The sequence below is a fragment of the Seriola lalandi genome, unplaced genomic scaffold (genome assembly GCF_002814215.2).
Source record: "Seriola lalandi dorsalis isolate HSWRI2012SDOR001 ecotype SW California unplaced genomic scaffold, Sedor1 jcf7180002054767, whole genome shotgun sequence".
In the NCBI taxonomy this organism is placed as follows: domain Eukaryota; kingdom Metazoa; phylum Chordata; class Actinopteri; order Carangiformes; family Carangidae; genus Seriola; species Seriola lalandi.
The window spans coordinates 3,034,182-3,049,738 of NW_019525320.1; the positions used below are offsets into that span (position 1 = coordinate 3,034,182).

General features: G+C 41.5%; 1 protein-coding gene across 3 annotated transcripts in view; it reads right to left on the reverse strand.

Annotated features, from left to right (window-relative positions):
- Nucleotides 1–13,365, reverse strand: part of rbms2b (RNA binding motif, single stranded interacting protein 2b) — a 19,709-nt gene extending 6,344 nt beyond the window's left edge. The window contains exons 1-4 of one of the 3 annotated variants that reach the window (XM_023425123.2): nt 13,210–13,365; nt 6,122–6,312; nt 2,931–2,989; nt 1,707–1,798 (exon numbers count right to left, since the gene is read on the reverse strand). In XM_023425123.2, the coding sequence (XP_023280891.1) occupies nt 1,707–1,798; nt 2,931–2,989; nt 6,122–6,312; nt 13,210–13,281 (414 nt within the window). In that variant the 5' untranslated portion in view covers nt 13,282–13,365. Of the gene's footprint in view, nt 1–1,706; nt 1,799–2,930; nt 2,990–6,121; nt 6,313–11,391; nt 11,689–13,209 lie in introns of those variants that run through there. The other 2 variants (XM_023425124.2, XM_023425126.2) reach the window with 2 other exon arrangements.
- Nucleotides 13,366–15,557: the final 2,192 nt, after the last annotated feature.

Below are 15,557 nucleotides of genomic sequence, written 5' to 3' on the forward strand. Positions count from 1 at the left end.
CTCCCCCCCCCCCCCCCCCCCTCTCTCTCTGTCCCCACTACTTTTATTCATCCAACCCACTCTTCTCTTGTTCTCCATCACTCATGTGTTATTACCAAAAGAGCAGAAGACAGGCCCATTGTATGAGACTCGACTCTTAAGAGGATGAAAGCGCAGGATACAGGTAATGTGATATTAAAGCATAATTACATTTCATATGGCTCACCATCCATGAATGATCTAAAATGATGATGTGCTCTTGCTCGGTGGAGAATCACAGCAGAGACGTTTTGGACAAAGACCTTTGGAAATAATCTGGAGAACATCTGAAGCATTGTGCTATCATCTCCCCACAAGGCGAACATTATCATCCTGTTTCCTAGGTCATGGTAATAATATGTCGCTTGCATTCAAGCAGTTATATTCATGTGGTAATCCTGACCTTGAATGCAGGCACAGAGGCCGGCTCTGTCGGCTTGCATAAACCAGACAAATTATGCAGCTCTTCCAAATCTGTATTTGAAATTAGTAAAAAAAAAAAAACTTGGAAGAATCTCGGAGAGTGCCACAGTTTCATTTTCTGCTTTTGAAGTATTTTGCAGGATTTCTTTGCCTCCTGCTCAAACAAATTTAATTTGACCAACAGTATCTTGTAAGATAACCAATCTGTATCAGCCTCTAACCATTATGCATATTCATTATCTCAGAGTACAGATGTGATTAAAAAACCTGTAAATGCAGTGTGAATTAATTTCCATCCCATGAATAATGCATGTGTAATCGCTGCGACCTGTGGTGAAGGTGATTTCTGCTTCACCTCCCTCCTCCTCTTCCTCCTGTTCCTTCTCCTTCTGCTGTGGATTTCAACCGGCAATGAGTCAGAGTGAGTCAGAGAGAAATCTGACGCAAACATAAGCCGTGTTGTAAACCAGGAGTGAAGGGGTGAGTGAAATCAAGTTATTTTGTGGGCAAGAAGCCGTATGAATGTCAGTGATCCAGCTTAACGCAAGATCAGCTTTCCCAGGGTGTTGGTGGCGTGCGTGCGTGCATGCGCTTGCTTGTGAGTGTGTCATAATCCGGTTGAGGCAAGGCTGCTGAAGTGCGTGCGTGATCGTCAAGTGTGCTCCGTGTGTGTGTGTGTGTGTGTGTGTGTGCGTGTGCGTGTGTTGACAGGGCGGGTGGCTGGGCACAGGGCCCTGCTGACTGGGGAGCTGCTCAGACACTGAGTCAGATGCCACCAGGGAGAACAGACAGATCCTTTGTACAGGGAGCTCAGAGACCAGGCCCTGGGACACGCTCCCCCAACACCGTCCCCACTATGAAGCACGACGCGCACGCAGGCATACACATCCACACACTGTACCTGTGTGCATCCGTGCGCTCTTTTTTGTGCACAAACATATTCTACAGTGTGTTAATACCCATAAATACACTGATTTAAACATACGCCCATGTGTGCACCTCCCAGGACACACTCACTGCATGAACACACGGTTGAGAAAGCTTGAAAAGAAACATTTGCCAAGGAACAACCGTTCAGGCTGCAAGGATAATAATTCATCATGTAATTTGTAATTAATAATTCATCCTTCTACATTTTGCTGAGTCACTGTCAAAATATCTGACAGTGTTTCTTTTAGTGTGCTGAAGATTTAAAACTGACCAATCTGTATTAAGTTGTAACACATAAATCCACCAAATATTGACATCTCAAATGGGGTTCTTACCTTGGCCATCTGAGCCTGCACTCCACCCGCCTTCAGCGCTGTCACTGCCTTCTGAGCTGACGCCGGACTGTCAAAGTCAACAAAGCCATAGCCTGCAGGGGCCGAGACGTACAGCAAGACATACAAAGTTGTGACAATGTGATATGCATACCACAGGACTCTATGGACAGAAACGTGTAAAGTGAACTCATGAAGCACTCATAGTAGTAGCGTTTGAATCTGAGGAGACAACCAGCTATGTCTGGATCTTGCTTCCCACTTGAGGACAGATGTAGAGTTATACAACACTGACCATGTTAATGTCGCACAATACACACCTGTTAGGTGAGAATAGTGTGAAGCTTAATGGACAGTAAACATTTGGCGACCGAAAGCAAACAGGCTGACTGAGAAGAGTGTATCCGCAGTGTGCTGTGACCTTAAAACTGAAATCTGTAACTTTCCACACAGACTACAGCAGAGATGACGAACCATCCAGTGTCATGCTCGTGACTTATTTCACCACTCTGTTGTTGATATGCAGTGAAAATATTGTCAAGTGACAAGATAAGGTGTTAGTGAATTCATTATCTACTGAAGAAATTCATTTAAGTGAACTGGAGAGGCAACACACAACACAGTGGAGTAATGAGCGCATCTCCAACCACTGTAAATGAATTGTTTTTCCTGTGTACTGTCTGCCACACTGCTTGTTAAAATGAAATTATAGCAATGTAAAAATATCACACATTATGGATATGTATTTCAGATTTTAAGAGTTTCGTTCAGTTATTGACTCAGAACCATGGTCGCACATTATGGAGTACAAACTAAATATGCAATGAAATTGCAACACAAATTATTTAAACAAAGGTACAACATTCTTCATGAAGGCACCTCATATAATACAAATAACAAATAATAAAATAACAAATCATTTTTTGTTTCATCAAAATGTAGTGACAATATTTATCTAAGCATAATCTGACCAGATGCAAACAAAAGGTGATACTTGTCTTCCAGACAGCTGTTATTACAAAGGTCGCAGAACCTCTGATTCTTTTATATCTTTCAGTGACGCTGGGGAATCTGTTCTCTGAAATAGCCTGTCTGTAATTTTGGTTTTCATAAAATAGGTACTTTTCCCGCATTAAGATCACATGCTGACACACTTTTGTACAAATTGACCTTTAAAACTCTGCTCACCGGTTACTTTTTCAACCTGCCAGTGCCTTTACACCTCACCTTTGCACTTGTTAGTAGTCTTGTCCAGGATGGCCTTGGTGGATACGATCTTCCCATACCTGAAAAACAGTGAGGTTTACACTCGGGGATCATCTTTGCACTGTCTACTGAAAGAAATGACTTCTCTGTATTCAATATTAGCATTGCAACATTGCTGAGCCAATGTGGTTTCCCTCTAAACCCAGTACACTCGAAGAGATTGTGCTCCATGATGACCGAATCATAGTTCACCAGATTCTATCATTCCATCAGATTCAGTGCAATGACACCGAATATAATTACACCATCTGATAATAAATGATGTGCAAGGGGCAATCTTTAGAGAGGGGGTGGAACACAAATGAAATAAGAGTAATGTCCCGTGGGTTCCTGCATGCCAGAAAGGATATATAGAATACTATAGGTTTCCTATATCTTATGCATTCTAGCTAGCTCACACACATATGTCAATGGGGATCATGTCTCAAGGGGAATCCAACATGATGTGAAAATAAATAAATAAATAAATGTTGCTGCTGCTGCACATTCAGATTGCTTCACAATGGACTATCAATATTAAAATCCTGCATCATCTACCCAGCTGCCCAGCTATGGATACTGCAGATGCACAGGATAGTGCCTGACTTGGGCAAATGCTTCTGTGAGGCAGAGTGTCTATCAGTTCGCATCTCTCCAGGCATGTGCATGCAGTGTAATCTGATATGCCTCTCCTTGGCTGTCCTGTCCAATGTTGGCTCCTAGCCATACTCTCATTCTACTAACCAGCTTCTCTCTAGGCAGCGTTAAGCCCTCCACTGGGTCTTAGTGCCCCTCACAATGCAACCCAAGCTTTCATCGAGAGACGCCACACCACCGACACATTTTATCTGGGCTAGAAGAGTCACTTTCAAAATACACTTTATTAATAAGGATTAAGCGATGACCTGCTAAAATTGTAATCTGACAGTTAATCTGTTGGATTACTCTGAATTGGAAATGAAAAGTTACTTTAGGGTCACTTTCCCTTTAGAGAAAAAGGAATCTATAAATCTGTACTCTGTAACAAAGATAGCTTCAAGTCACCTTGAAGATGACTATGTTTTAATGTGAGTATCCACAAATTCTAAATGATTGATTTGTAGATTATAGACATTATAACAGCAGAATAAACTACTACATGTTGGGGATCAAAATATACAGTATGTATATATCATGTCATCATTTCACTCCCTCCTTATGTTTGATTATGTCAATCCACTAAAGACGTCTCTGCAAATTGAATCCATCCAATGTTAACTGAAGATCTTTTGTATTATGCATTTGACCTCCTAAATGACATTACTATTTCATGGTGCATTTCTTATTCTAAACCATAAGGTGCAACCAACTGGACTGGGTGGATACGCAAACATTGTCTTCCTATATTTTCATATGCATCATTACTATGGGCCCAAAGCCACCCACCCAGTCTCCTGCTTCACTTTATGACTAGTATTAAAGCTGTGAGCTCAGCTTGCTGCTCTTCCCTGCTTACACAGCTGAGCTACTGAAGATACGGAGGTACTGAACAGCGCTCAGAGGTCTTGGACTACATGATGCAGAATGAAAAGAGGGGCTAGAGACTCAGCCATGTGTGAGAGAGCACAGCATACAGAGACCAGCCCAACATCCATCCATGGTCAACCACCAAGAGAAGGACCAGGGCAAGGACCAGAGCGGCAGCGAGGCGCCCACGGAGGCAACTACAGTGGCCAGAGATGGAGAACCAACCCCCATTCCCTCTTCTCATCCCTCACTTCCTGCGCAGTACATCTCAGAGTGTGCATACAGCAACTCTCAGTGTGGGGGAGGGGGGGGCTTTAGGAGTTCTATGTCCTGGTATATGCACACATTAACTGTTCAAACTTGAGTTGAGTATGTAAAATCTCCTCCATGAATTGTCTTCCTACTGTTTTACACCCTGATCTACAAGCATTTTCCTTATTAACTATGACTGGATAAAGTATCCTATCTCAGTCCACTTTAACTGGGAATTACATCGGCCTTAATGTGCTCTGCTAACAGGCAAATTTCATGCAGTGATTTTATCTGCTCTGTAAAAGCAGAAATATGAGAACTACCCCCACAGAACACCACCTGACACACAAACCCTGAACTCCATTCACTCCTCCCCCCTCCGATTCTCTCCACCACCGCCACCACCACCCCTCACCCAAACCCCACCTCCCCCCTCTTCATGCCATTGCCCTTGTTTGTCTTTCCCTTTCCCCTGGGCTCGCCGTTTCCTGTAGGGTTGGGCAGCCTCATGTGAGCCATATCTTCCAGACAGCTGTAAAATAGCAGGCCTCTCCCTCCCTCTCTCTCTCTCTCCCTCCCTTATTCAATCTCTCTAGCCCCCTTTTCCCTCCTTTTTTCTCACTCTTCTCCTCTGTTCTTCTGGTTCTCATCACCAGGCTCCAGAATTCAATTAAGTAAACCCAGATCATTCATTTCAGCCCTACTTGTTTTGATGTCTCCCACTGAAGACCTAACAAACATGTCAGATGGATTGGATGATGCTGTTGTTTGATGTCTGTCTACATGCGGCCCACAACAGTTTTCAAAGACTCGCACTCACATTGAAGAGCAACATAGTGTGGTATTTATAGTGCAGAATGTGACTTTGAATTAGGGTAGCAAAGTCTCATTGTCATCGTACTGTACGCTGAAGACTAAAGCCCAGATGAGCCGTAATTCACATAGGTTAAGAGTCAAAGAAGGAGCACGAGCAGACATACAGAATGAATTAGCATGAGAGAGGGAGACTAAACATTCTGTACCTAGTTGTTGGAAAGTCTATGCTTAGCTGTGCCAAACTGAAAGGTCTTAGTTTGCAGGCCAAATGATTGTTGGTTTTTCCATAAGGCCACTAAATGATGGGCCTTATAAAACATGTGGCTCCCTTCTCTGGTCCAGAAAAACCTGCTAAGGTGCACTTTAGCATTCGTGTGCACTTCAAGTGTAAGGAAGCCATCCATCTACCATATTTGTCCATGTAGTAATGCAATCCATTCAGTCTTTCAGCCAGCCATTTATCCATCCACCCATCACTCTGTTCTATCTTAATCTACTCTGCTCCTCTAACCTGGTTAGTGCTCACCGCGAGCAACCAGAGAGAGATTTATTGGGTGTCTAAATAGACAGCTGAAGCAATTGGTTTTTGGGTGACTTACGGCTGACAGAGTTTGACCAGATCCTGGTCTGTGGTTCCTGGGTGGAGGCCGCGGATGTACAGGTTCGTTTTGCTCAGCTGCTCTCCTCCGCTGCTGCCACTGCCATTGCTGATGGTGTTGCTGCTGCTGTTGTTGTTGTTGTTGGGGCTTGGAGGAGCCATCTGATGGTTGGAAGGGGACACATACGTCTGCTGCAACAAGAACAAAGAGTGTAGTTACATTTGGGGTGGCACCGTCGCAAACAATGCAATTGAAGGGATGCACACGCTGATGTAGTAGCTAACTGAACATGAAGCAAGAACAGCTGGTTAATGGTCCACTAACTGACTCGCTCAAACTACAGGCTTATGAGGAGAAAATCAATTAAGGACACAATTAGCCAGAGCGTGAGCAACAGTGGCTGGTTAGCCTAATGGCATGGTGTCAAACATCCAAATGGGGCCAGAGTCAGAGCCAGGATATCAATAGCAATTTCACCGCTTCATCTGACTTAATAGGTCAGCCGAGACGAGATGACATGGAACATAAAAATGAGAAGAAGAAACAAATATAAGCCAACATTTGTAAATAGGTGAAATAATGCAAACATGTATATTATGCCATGTATGCATGAAGAACACTACACTACGTAAGACTGAATGAGCAATGTGTACATGCTCATATTAAAAGGTCATAATAAGCTGTTAGACTAATTTGTTTGTTCTTATTTTGCATATAAAAACAATAAAAATGAACAAGGTCATAATAAGATCACAGGGGTGTATTTTTTAGACAGTGTATTACAGGCTCTGAATGTGTGGTGATTTATCAAAAAATGAATAAATCAAGCCAAATCTGATCTGTAAGCAGCAGGTTACACAGATAAATAATTAGCCTCTGGCCTCTACAATACATCTTGCTTGACTGGGAGGTGACTAAAGATCGGCTCTACAAGGGAGAGTTTGACAGTAGGACGTTTCTGCATTTTTACTATTCATTTGTGCAAACGTCAAATTTATTTTTTGAAAACTAATGATCCAGCACTTAATGTTGAAAGATTGAATGTTGACCATATCTAGTAAAACAGCGTTGCCTTTAAACGTGTTTAACATGCATTAGTGACGGCTGACACACAGAATCATTGTCTATGACACTGTATACCTGTTGCTTTAAACTGTAAATGTTGAGGCATAACCTTAATTATTATATGTTTAAGAATACCAATCAAAATGACCTAATTTTGAATAGTATTGAAACTCTGAGAAATTATACTTTTGGCAGACATGTAAACACTAAAAAAATTATAGCATGTGTGGGAACTGAACCATGTTACAAATGCAAGAACAAAGAGTGTAATATTAAATCTGGCTGGAATTATTGTGGCTGGATGAGAGGCTTTTATGCTGCGGGTTGAGGCTGAAGCAGTTTTCATTGCGAGTATTTGAAACAGTTCCAATCAAAACTGTTCACAGGGAGATCTGCAGATTATCAACAGCAACCAGGACATTGTTTCTGGAGAGAAACGTTTATATTTTCTTTTTCCAATTTCATTTTTCAGTGCTTTGAGCAGCACAAACCATATTCTATTTACCACTACTGTCTCGGGGTGTTGGCGGAAATCTCGAAACCTAAACTGTCTGCATGACTAGATACCACTGAATGTGTTTTTAGTACTAACGCAGTACAGTATGTACAGATTTGTGCATATAACTAATACATTTTTGAACATTTCTTATTTTTACTGACCATAGTTTGAAACTGAAAGTCTAAATTGAATTTGTCAGGAAGGGAAATGTCAGATAAGTTTGGCCATAGTGTTGCCTTCCTCTCTTTGCTGGAGGAGGAGGAACCGTTTGATTAGTTATGGTCAGCAAGCCCGGCCCCAGGGAACAATGGGGTGGCTTGTTGGACACCACAAGGTCAGCACTGGACCACCAGCTTGTTAACAGAGAAGGAGCTGTCAAAAGACTGCTGGAATCAAGCTAATTAAGGCTTCCCTACTCCTCTCTGCCGCGGCTCTGTTCAAACCAACTAGTACAAGTGTAATTCAGACTCGTTCACAAATCTTTGAGGGATCATCATATTTTACAAAATTAAAACAAATATTTTAAAGTTTAAAGCATGTTTCAAACAGTGGTTTGAAAAATTATCAACAGGATTTGGAAGTTTAAAAATAAGATTCGAGTAGGCTATGTATTCTATAATCAAAATACTTGCACTGTTGCATAATTCAATTTGCGAGATACAAATTGGGTCTGAAAAATGCAGAAAACTGTCCACTATGCCTGGGTGAGAAAAAAGGAAAAATAAACAAATCCTGTTCGTTTGGCTCCAACAAACCACAAAGATTCAACTAATCACACTCCAAACAAACAAATGTTTACTGGCCACAAATCACGTCAAACAACACAGAAGTGTTTGTTAAATGACACTTTATTCTTTGTGATTGGCTACAGCTGGATATCCTCCTGCCACAGAAGCAAGTTAACTTGTACGTTAACGTTGGATGCAGGTTAACATTGGAGGTTAACATTGGATGCAAAATGTTGTCTAATCCTTTTAAAAGTGTCATTACAAAACTTTAAGCCCCTCTGACACATGGGGTTAAAATCTATAACATATCTTAATCTAGCTGATTTAGTTGAGGTAAATCATCCAGACTTTTCAAAATAATGTTACTGGTTTGTGTTTATTATTACATCACAGTATTTATGATAATGGGCACGGTTATTTAAATGTGTCCCCTCTACACAGACCAGATGAGATCATCCTACTGCAGATCTTTATCCAGCTGATTAACTGTCTACAGGTAGGATGACATGGTAAATGACATATTATGCTAATTATTTTAATCAAATTAAGATGTAAGTTAAGCATGTATGATAATGCATGTCTGATTTTCCAAAACAGATTTTTTTTTTTTTACCGCACAGCTAAACCCCGACTGCAGGAAAATGTGTACTCTGACCCGATTTCTCTACTACAATTCATTCCACAGCATGACAATCAATGAACCTTAACACACAGCCAGAATTTTAAAGAACTATCTTCAGCCACGAGGAGTCCTGCAACAGGCAGTATGGCCCCAACAGAGACTCTGATCTCAACATCTTGGAGTCAGTCTGGGATTACACGAAGAGATAGAGAACACTGAGGCAGCCTAAATCCACAGAAGAACTGAGGCATGTTCTACAAGATGCTTGGAACAACCTACCTGCCAGGTACCCTGAAAAACAGCGCACTAATGTACTGAGGAGAGGTGGTGCTATTTCAAAGGCAACGAGTGGTCACACCAAGTACTGACTTGATTGATTAAATAAAAACTATTCATGGCATTGTTTTTAAAAGTATCCTCACTTTACTTTTCCAGCCTATTGCACTGTACTATATGTGTAATCTAGTAACATTCTTTCAGACATGACTGACATGAGAAACACCAGTCATTCGTTTTCCACTAACCAGCTGCCATATGTTTCCCAAACTGTTTTGGAATCAGCCTTCAGAGCCTCCTCCCTGTCTTTTTAGTTGAGTGGGGAAAATCACAGTGACTCACAGACCCCATTCATCTCGGTCCTCTTCTCTAATCTCCCTCTCTTCTTTAGCATCAATAGTACACTGTTTGTTTTTCCACAATCACAGGCCCTTCCTGTGCTTTCCCTTGCCTTCACTGTAGGCGGCTTGCACAGACTATCAGGAGGGATGCACCTGCAGAAGCCTGGGGAGATAAAATCTGACAGGAGACCGAGTCCGGGCCCAGGCCTAGCTAGTGAGGCCTGTCTAATTGGGATCTGAGCTTGTTAGCGGAAAGTGCTAATCCCTCTCATGTGCTCTCTAGTCAGAAGGTAGTGTCTCATTAAGACCGCTCTGCTAGGCTCCTTCTGAGAAAAGGATGGCAGTGAGTCAGCTCCACACCTACTCCCCATCTGCCCCAGTGCCCAGCGCCGGCTCCAGGTGTTTTGCCACCCATGTAAGGTAATGCCCAATGTGCTGCTGCAAACACGGGCAAACATCCATGCAGAGGAACAGAAATGCAGTTAAGAAGGTCAGAAAGTATGAGACTCTTAAATGTGCATGACTGGGAATCACAAATCTAATTTTACAGCCTGTAAAAGTGCATATCCTCTCAGTTAGTCCGTGCCCAAAACCTGACCTCCTGACATGTTACTGATTTCCTTCCACATTATCTGTTTACACTGCTCCTTACATGCACCGCAATGTCATCTCTGAGCATTCTTTGCATTCCTTTGCAATACACAAATGTTTGTGTTTCTCTCCTTGAAGTGGACAGGGGTTGCGGAGGGGCATATGTTGGGTCTAAGATCAGAGCTGAAGCTGTCGTTGTTAAATTGAACTACATTCCTGGAGGCATCACAGTTCTGTGGGAACTAGGCTTCCTGACAAGACAAGATCAACTCTGAAAAAATGCAGGAAATCCTCCTGTGTGCACATAAAACATACGAATTTACAACTGACATACTAATATTGGATCAAAAAAGGCATTTCATTTTACAATATGATATAACTTTATCCCTTCTGCCGATGAACAATGGATGCTCAGTTGCTTTCAGCCACTGGGCAGAGTGAAGACGAACATGTATACAATTCTCACATCCCCATTAATATCAGAGTACGCAGTTATAGTCGCAGAACGATAAGTCAGCTCTTTGTGTTATTATTATAGTTGTGCAGGAAGCATAACCACAGTAAGTGGCCTACAGCATGGTGCAGAGAGAGGGAGTGTGCGCCACACAGCAGCTGAAGACTGATGAGGTGATTACAGTTGGAGGGAGCAGAGGTGATGCCTGGAGGGACCGCAGGTGACTCAAGGACTTTTTCATCCGAGAGAACAATGAGTGCTAAGTGAGGCAGGATGTATGCCTTTAACTTTGTAGTGATAGCAAGGGTATGAGCCTGATTGTGTGACACTTGAATGATACATCTCTCTGGCACTATAAAGCTTCTGTGGAGGCTGATGCTGAGGCTGCTCACACAATCTTCTTAGTTCTGTCAGTTAGCTATCTTTATCCCCAAGACAGGGATATCATTTCCTACAACATGTGAGTGTCAAAAATATTGAATATTTCAATAAGCTCCAGAAGAAAATGCATTTTGCTTATCATTATTAATCTACTGGTACTTTCCATTACCGTACAGTAACATTTCAAACATGCAAACTGTCAAAATCACTATCTCTATATTCTAAGATTTATCATTTACACCTATGCTGTGCAACAAGTATATATTTATGAATACATGAATGAGAGAGAAATATCTTAAATATGGAGTCCTACCTGTTTGGCTAAAGAAACCTTTATAGGCACCGTGGAAAAGATCATAGTGTTACAGACACAATCTCTTTATATTATCTTTCTGCTGCTGCAGGCAAAAAAAAAAAAGTAGTGCAAGCACGGAAGAACCAAATGAGAAAAGTGATGAAAGTCCTTGGTGTCCTGTGGCTAAAAGGTGAGACTTCTCCTTGCTCTCCTGACTCAATCCGGTTTTATTACAAAGGAAAATCTTTTTTAAAAAGTCTTTTTTCAACAGGTATCAAACACGCTGAAGAGACCAGAAAGTAAATTCATCAGTTAGGAGGAATGTTCAGCCTCTCTTCTCCATGTGAACTGAACCACTGACAGACAAGAAATCAAGGTATGTGAAACACAAGGGAGGAAGAAAGAAAAAAAAAAAAAAAAGACTGGGGGCAGTTAATCGAAAGCAGAAGGGGGGAGGGGGAGGGGGTCCTCTTAATCCTTTTCTCCGCCCTTTTTCTTGTAGTAAAAGACACAGACCAAGGGGGTTAGCACTTGATGCTGGATTTACAAGTCCTCTCTCTGTGTGACTTTGGCACTCTAACAATGCAAAATGTGTAAAATTAAAAGAAAAAAAAAGTGTGAGTGTGCATGTCTTCTTTCAAGGAAAGGGTTTAAGTTTGCAGAGTCCCTCTTGAAATGAGCACATTGTCTGAATCCAGGATTCCAGGAATTCCAGGTCATTAATCTGAGCAATCTGAATTCCTGCCAGCCGTGAGGCAGGGAAGGGAATAACACAGGCAAGGAGGGAGGTGTTTGATTTCAGCTTTGTTGAGACATTACTCAAGAAATGCTGCAAGTCAAGCATCTACATACTTCATCGGCCAATCCAAGTCACAATTGAGCTGAAACGTTATTTGACAGATTCTGGGATGAAATCTTAATAGTTAAACAAAATCTTCTAAAATCAACATTCAAAATTCTCCAAATCCTAAACGTGTCAGTTTACACTATAGCTGTAAACAATCTAAACCAATGCTAGAATCTCTACATGTCCCAGAATGTATGTAGCCTACAGTGCTTACAGGAAAAGAGGTTGAAAATAGAAACAATGTCACCCCATGAATTATTCATGTAGGAACACAAAGTAATCAATATTGTACCTTATATAATGTTTGTCCTGCAAAATACACACCTCATATGGCCACATATAAGACATCAATATAGGACCTCTTATATGGGCTCTGTAACTTTCCTCCTTTTCATAGAGCCATGCAAACCCTCAGTCATCATTAGCAGGACTGAAGGGGTGGGGCATATCTGTACGCGTAAAAGAGAGGAAAAAAAACTTTGCTAACTTGTAGTTAATTCAATGAAAACATTACTTAAGCGCAGACACGGTTGATTGAACCCCCATAAATACATATAAAAGTAGCATATGAATCGCTTTTACTCGCTTGTTCGGCGCCTTACACGAGCATCTACAGCCAGTTTGAAAGCGGTGCTGTGTATGTGTGTGTGTGTGTGTGTGTGTGTGTGTGTGTACAGGCTGGGTATAGGAAGAGAACAGCGACCGTATCGGAACAAACGAAAGCAAACTGTGGCAGTAATCTACAGGCAACAATGTAATGTAGTTTGTAACAGTGTCACCCTAACGTCAAAAAGCCGACAGCGAAGGTTGCAACGGCAAGTAACAAGAGTTTAAGCGTCGCCTGTGATCCACTTTCAAGGACACTGCAGCTTAAACAGCCGAGCAGCTTCTAACTGGAGAGGCAGATACTCGAACAGCCCCGCATCGACAAATGACTCTGTATTTCAGCAAGAGAGGGCAGAAGTACAGGCTGTGTTGTTGTTATTTACCTTCTTGTTGTTTTTGCCGGTGTAGCCGTTGTACGGGTTGATTCCTGTCCTTGGCGGCACAGAGAGCAGCATTTTTACACGGCGCTGTGTCCGGAGGAGCGGAGAGCCAGGGCAGTCAGCTGACGTCAGCCAGGGAGACTCAGCCAGGGAGCAGCGGTAGTGATTGGAGTCGCTCTTCCCAGCACTCACTCTATACACTGGCGTTATGCTTATGTGCTATATCTGACTGTATCTCAGGGGTTCAAGCCCAGGATCCCACACAGCTATTCTCTGCTCACTGACAGCACATGCGATGTATACCTAAATATATCTTTGCAATAACTTCCACCAATACCAGTGTTCATCCAAATAACCCTGCAGGATTTAGGATTTGGTGAAGAAACACAGAACTGTTTGTGGGGTTTCCTGGTCCAGGCTCTTAAAAACTGATTTCAATATTTTATATACAAGGTGCAAATTGTGATTTTAAGACTTTGAGCAAAAGCAAGGACTTTGCCTCTTGAATCCCACGTGCTAGTCTTTCAGTCAATCTTTTTAGCAGCTGGTTTCAGTGTAGTTCAGGTCAAGAGACAATAATGCACCAGAAGTGCGAAGGAATAGCCCACTATATTTCCTGAGTAGGAAGTACACATGACTCACCATGACCTGGAATAACTTTTAGCTTTATAAACGTGAAAAAAAAGTCCTGAACCCTGTTCTGAGGCAGTGAAGGAGAAGTTACCGAAATCTGAAGGCAGCCAAAAACATCTGAAACGTGTTTGTAGTAGCAAAATTTTGTTTTAAAAGCAGTATAGATGCAGCACAGTGTTTATTTCCTAGTTGTGAAACAATAAACTATTCTAATGAAGAGTTCAGTAAAACTATTGTGGTTATAAAGGACAATTCAGGGTATTTTTAGCCAGTCCCTTATTTTCTCAGTGTTTGCCATTGTTTCATTAAAACTTAAAGCTTCACTGCTGTGTTGAAGTGTTGTGTTGTAGTTCCAAGTCTTTTGGAGCAAATGTTTTAAAGCATGCACAAAAATACACACAAGTTCAGCTCCAACATTTGATGATACTCCATCCAGTGTGAGCTAATGTCATCCACAAGCTGATTTAAGTCAAGAGGTGGAGGGAGGCAGCTAAAACAAAATCTAACCTGTGTCTCTAAAAGGACTAAGGCTCACCCCTGTCATCTGATAACAACATGAAAAATAAGACTAATGATTTTCCAAGTGTCACATCCTCATCTTATAATCTGGACCAATTTTGTTAATTGTGACCTCAGTTAATAGCAACATTTGTATTTTGCAGACGAAACAAAGCAAGGGATGTATAACAATCTGGTTATTCTCCTTTATATTTTGTCCCTTTTGTCAAACTAAGCAGATGTATCCCCTAAAGGTGAAAAAGCTTTGAAACAGTATATATACCATCACGGTGCACTAAACAAAGGGCAGTTATCCATAGTTAACAGTTGTTTAAGGCTGGATAACCAATAAACCAGCCCTCTGCTGCCTTTAGATAAAGAATACATTCAAAACAATACTATTGGACATTAAAAACATGGACAAAATAAGGAAAGAGCTTAAAGTGTTCTACACGCTTTATGTACTGTAGCTGTGTGAGCACAGATGAGTCCATCTGTACATTGAAGTTGGTCTGATGTTATTGCAATGTAATAATCGGGAAACCATGGTGTTCTCTCTTTGCTGTGCTAATGTCTATGACATTCAGAGACAATGGTGAAATTAAATGTATTACGTTGCACTACTTTTGCAATAAACCAATAGTATACATCAGACATAGTTGCAAGAGATGTAAGTTATACTGTATGAAGATACTGTGTTGTTCAAACCTCACAGTAATACCCACCTGAAAATATACCTGATATTTGCCATGGTGGGATGTAGCTGGAGCTATAATACTAATTTCCATTTTTCCATGTTTCTGGATCTGACCCTAATTTGAAAACAACTCTTGATAAATAAGATAACTGCATATATTACTTCACATCCCTCTGTCTTTTCATGCTTTTAGATGCCTCTCTCCATATGAATAAAAAAGTGTTTGTATCAACAGAAGTTGCTTGGCAACTAAATCCCCTGACCCTTTTGTCTTGTTTTGCGTACCCTGACTGATTAACCCTCAAATGTGTAGAAAACATATGCAATTGTTCACTCAGCCATACAGTGTGCTACTTTTTCTAGCCATAGCATTTGCAAAATGCATCTACATCTGCGAAACTCAGTCTCACAGAAAGACAGAGGACAGGCCTATATACTTGTGTTGATCTACATGCACAAGGGATTTCATCCTGATTTCATCATGACGGTCTAGTCAGACAGATGGGAGAGGCTCAGCTGAATT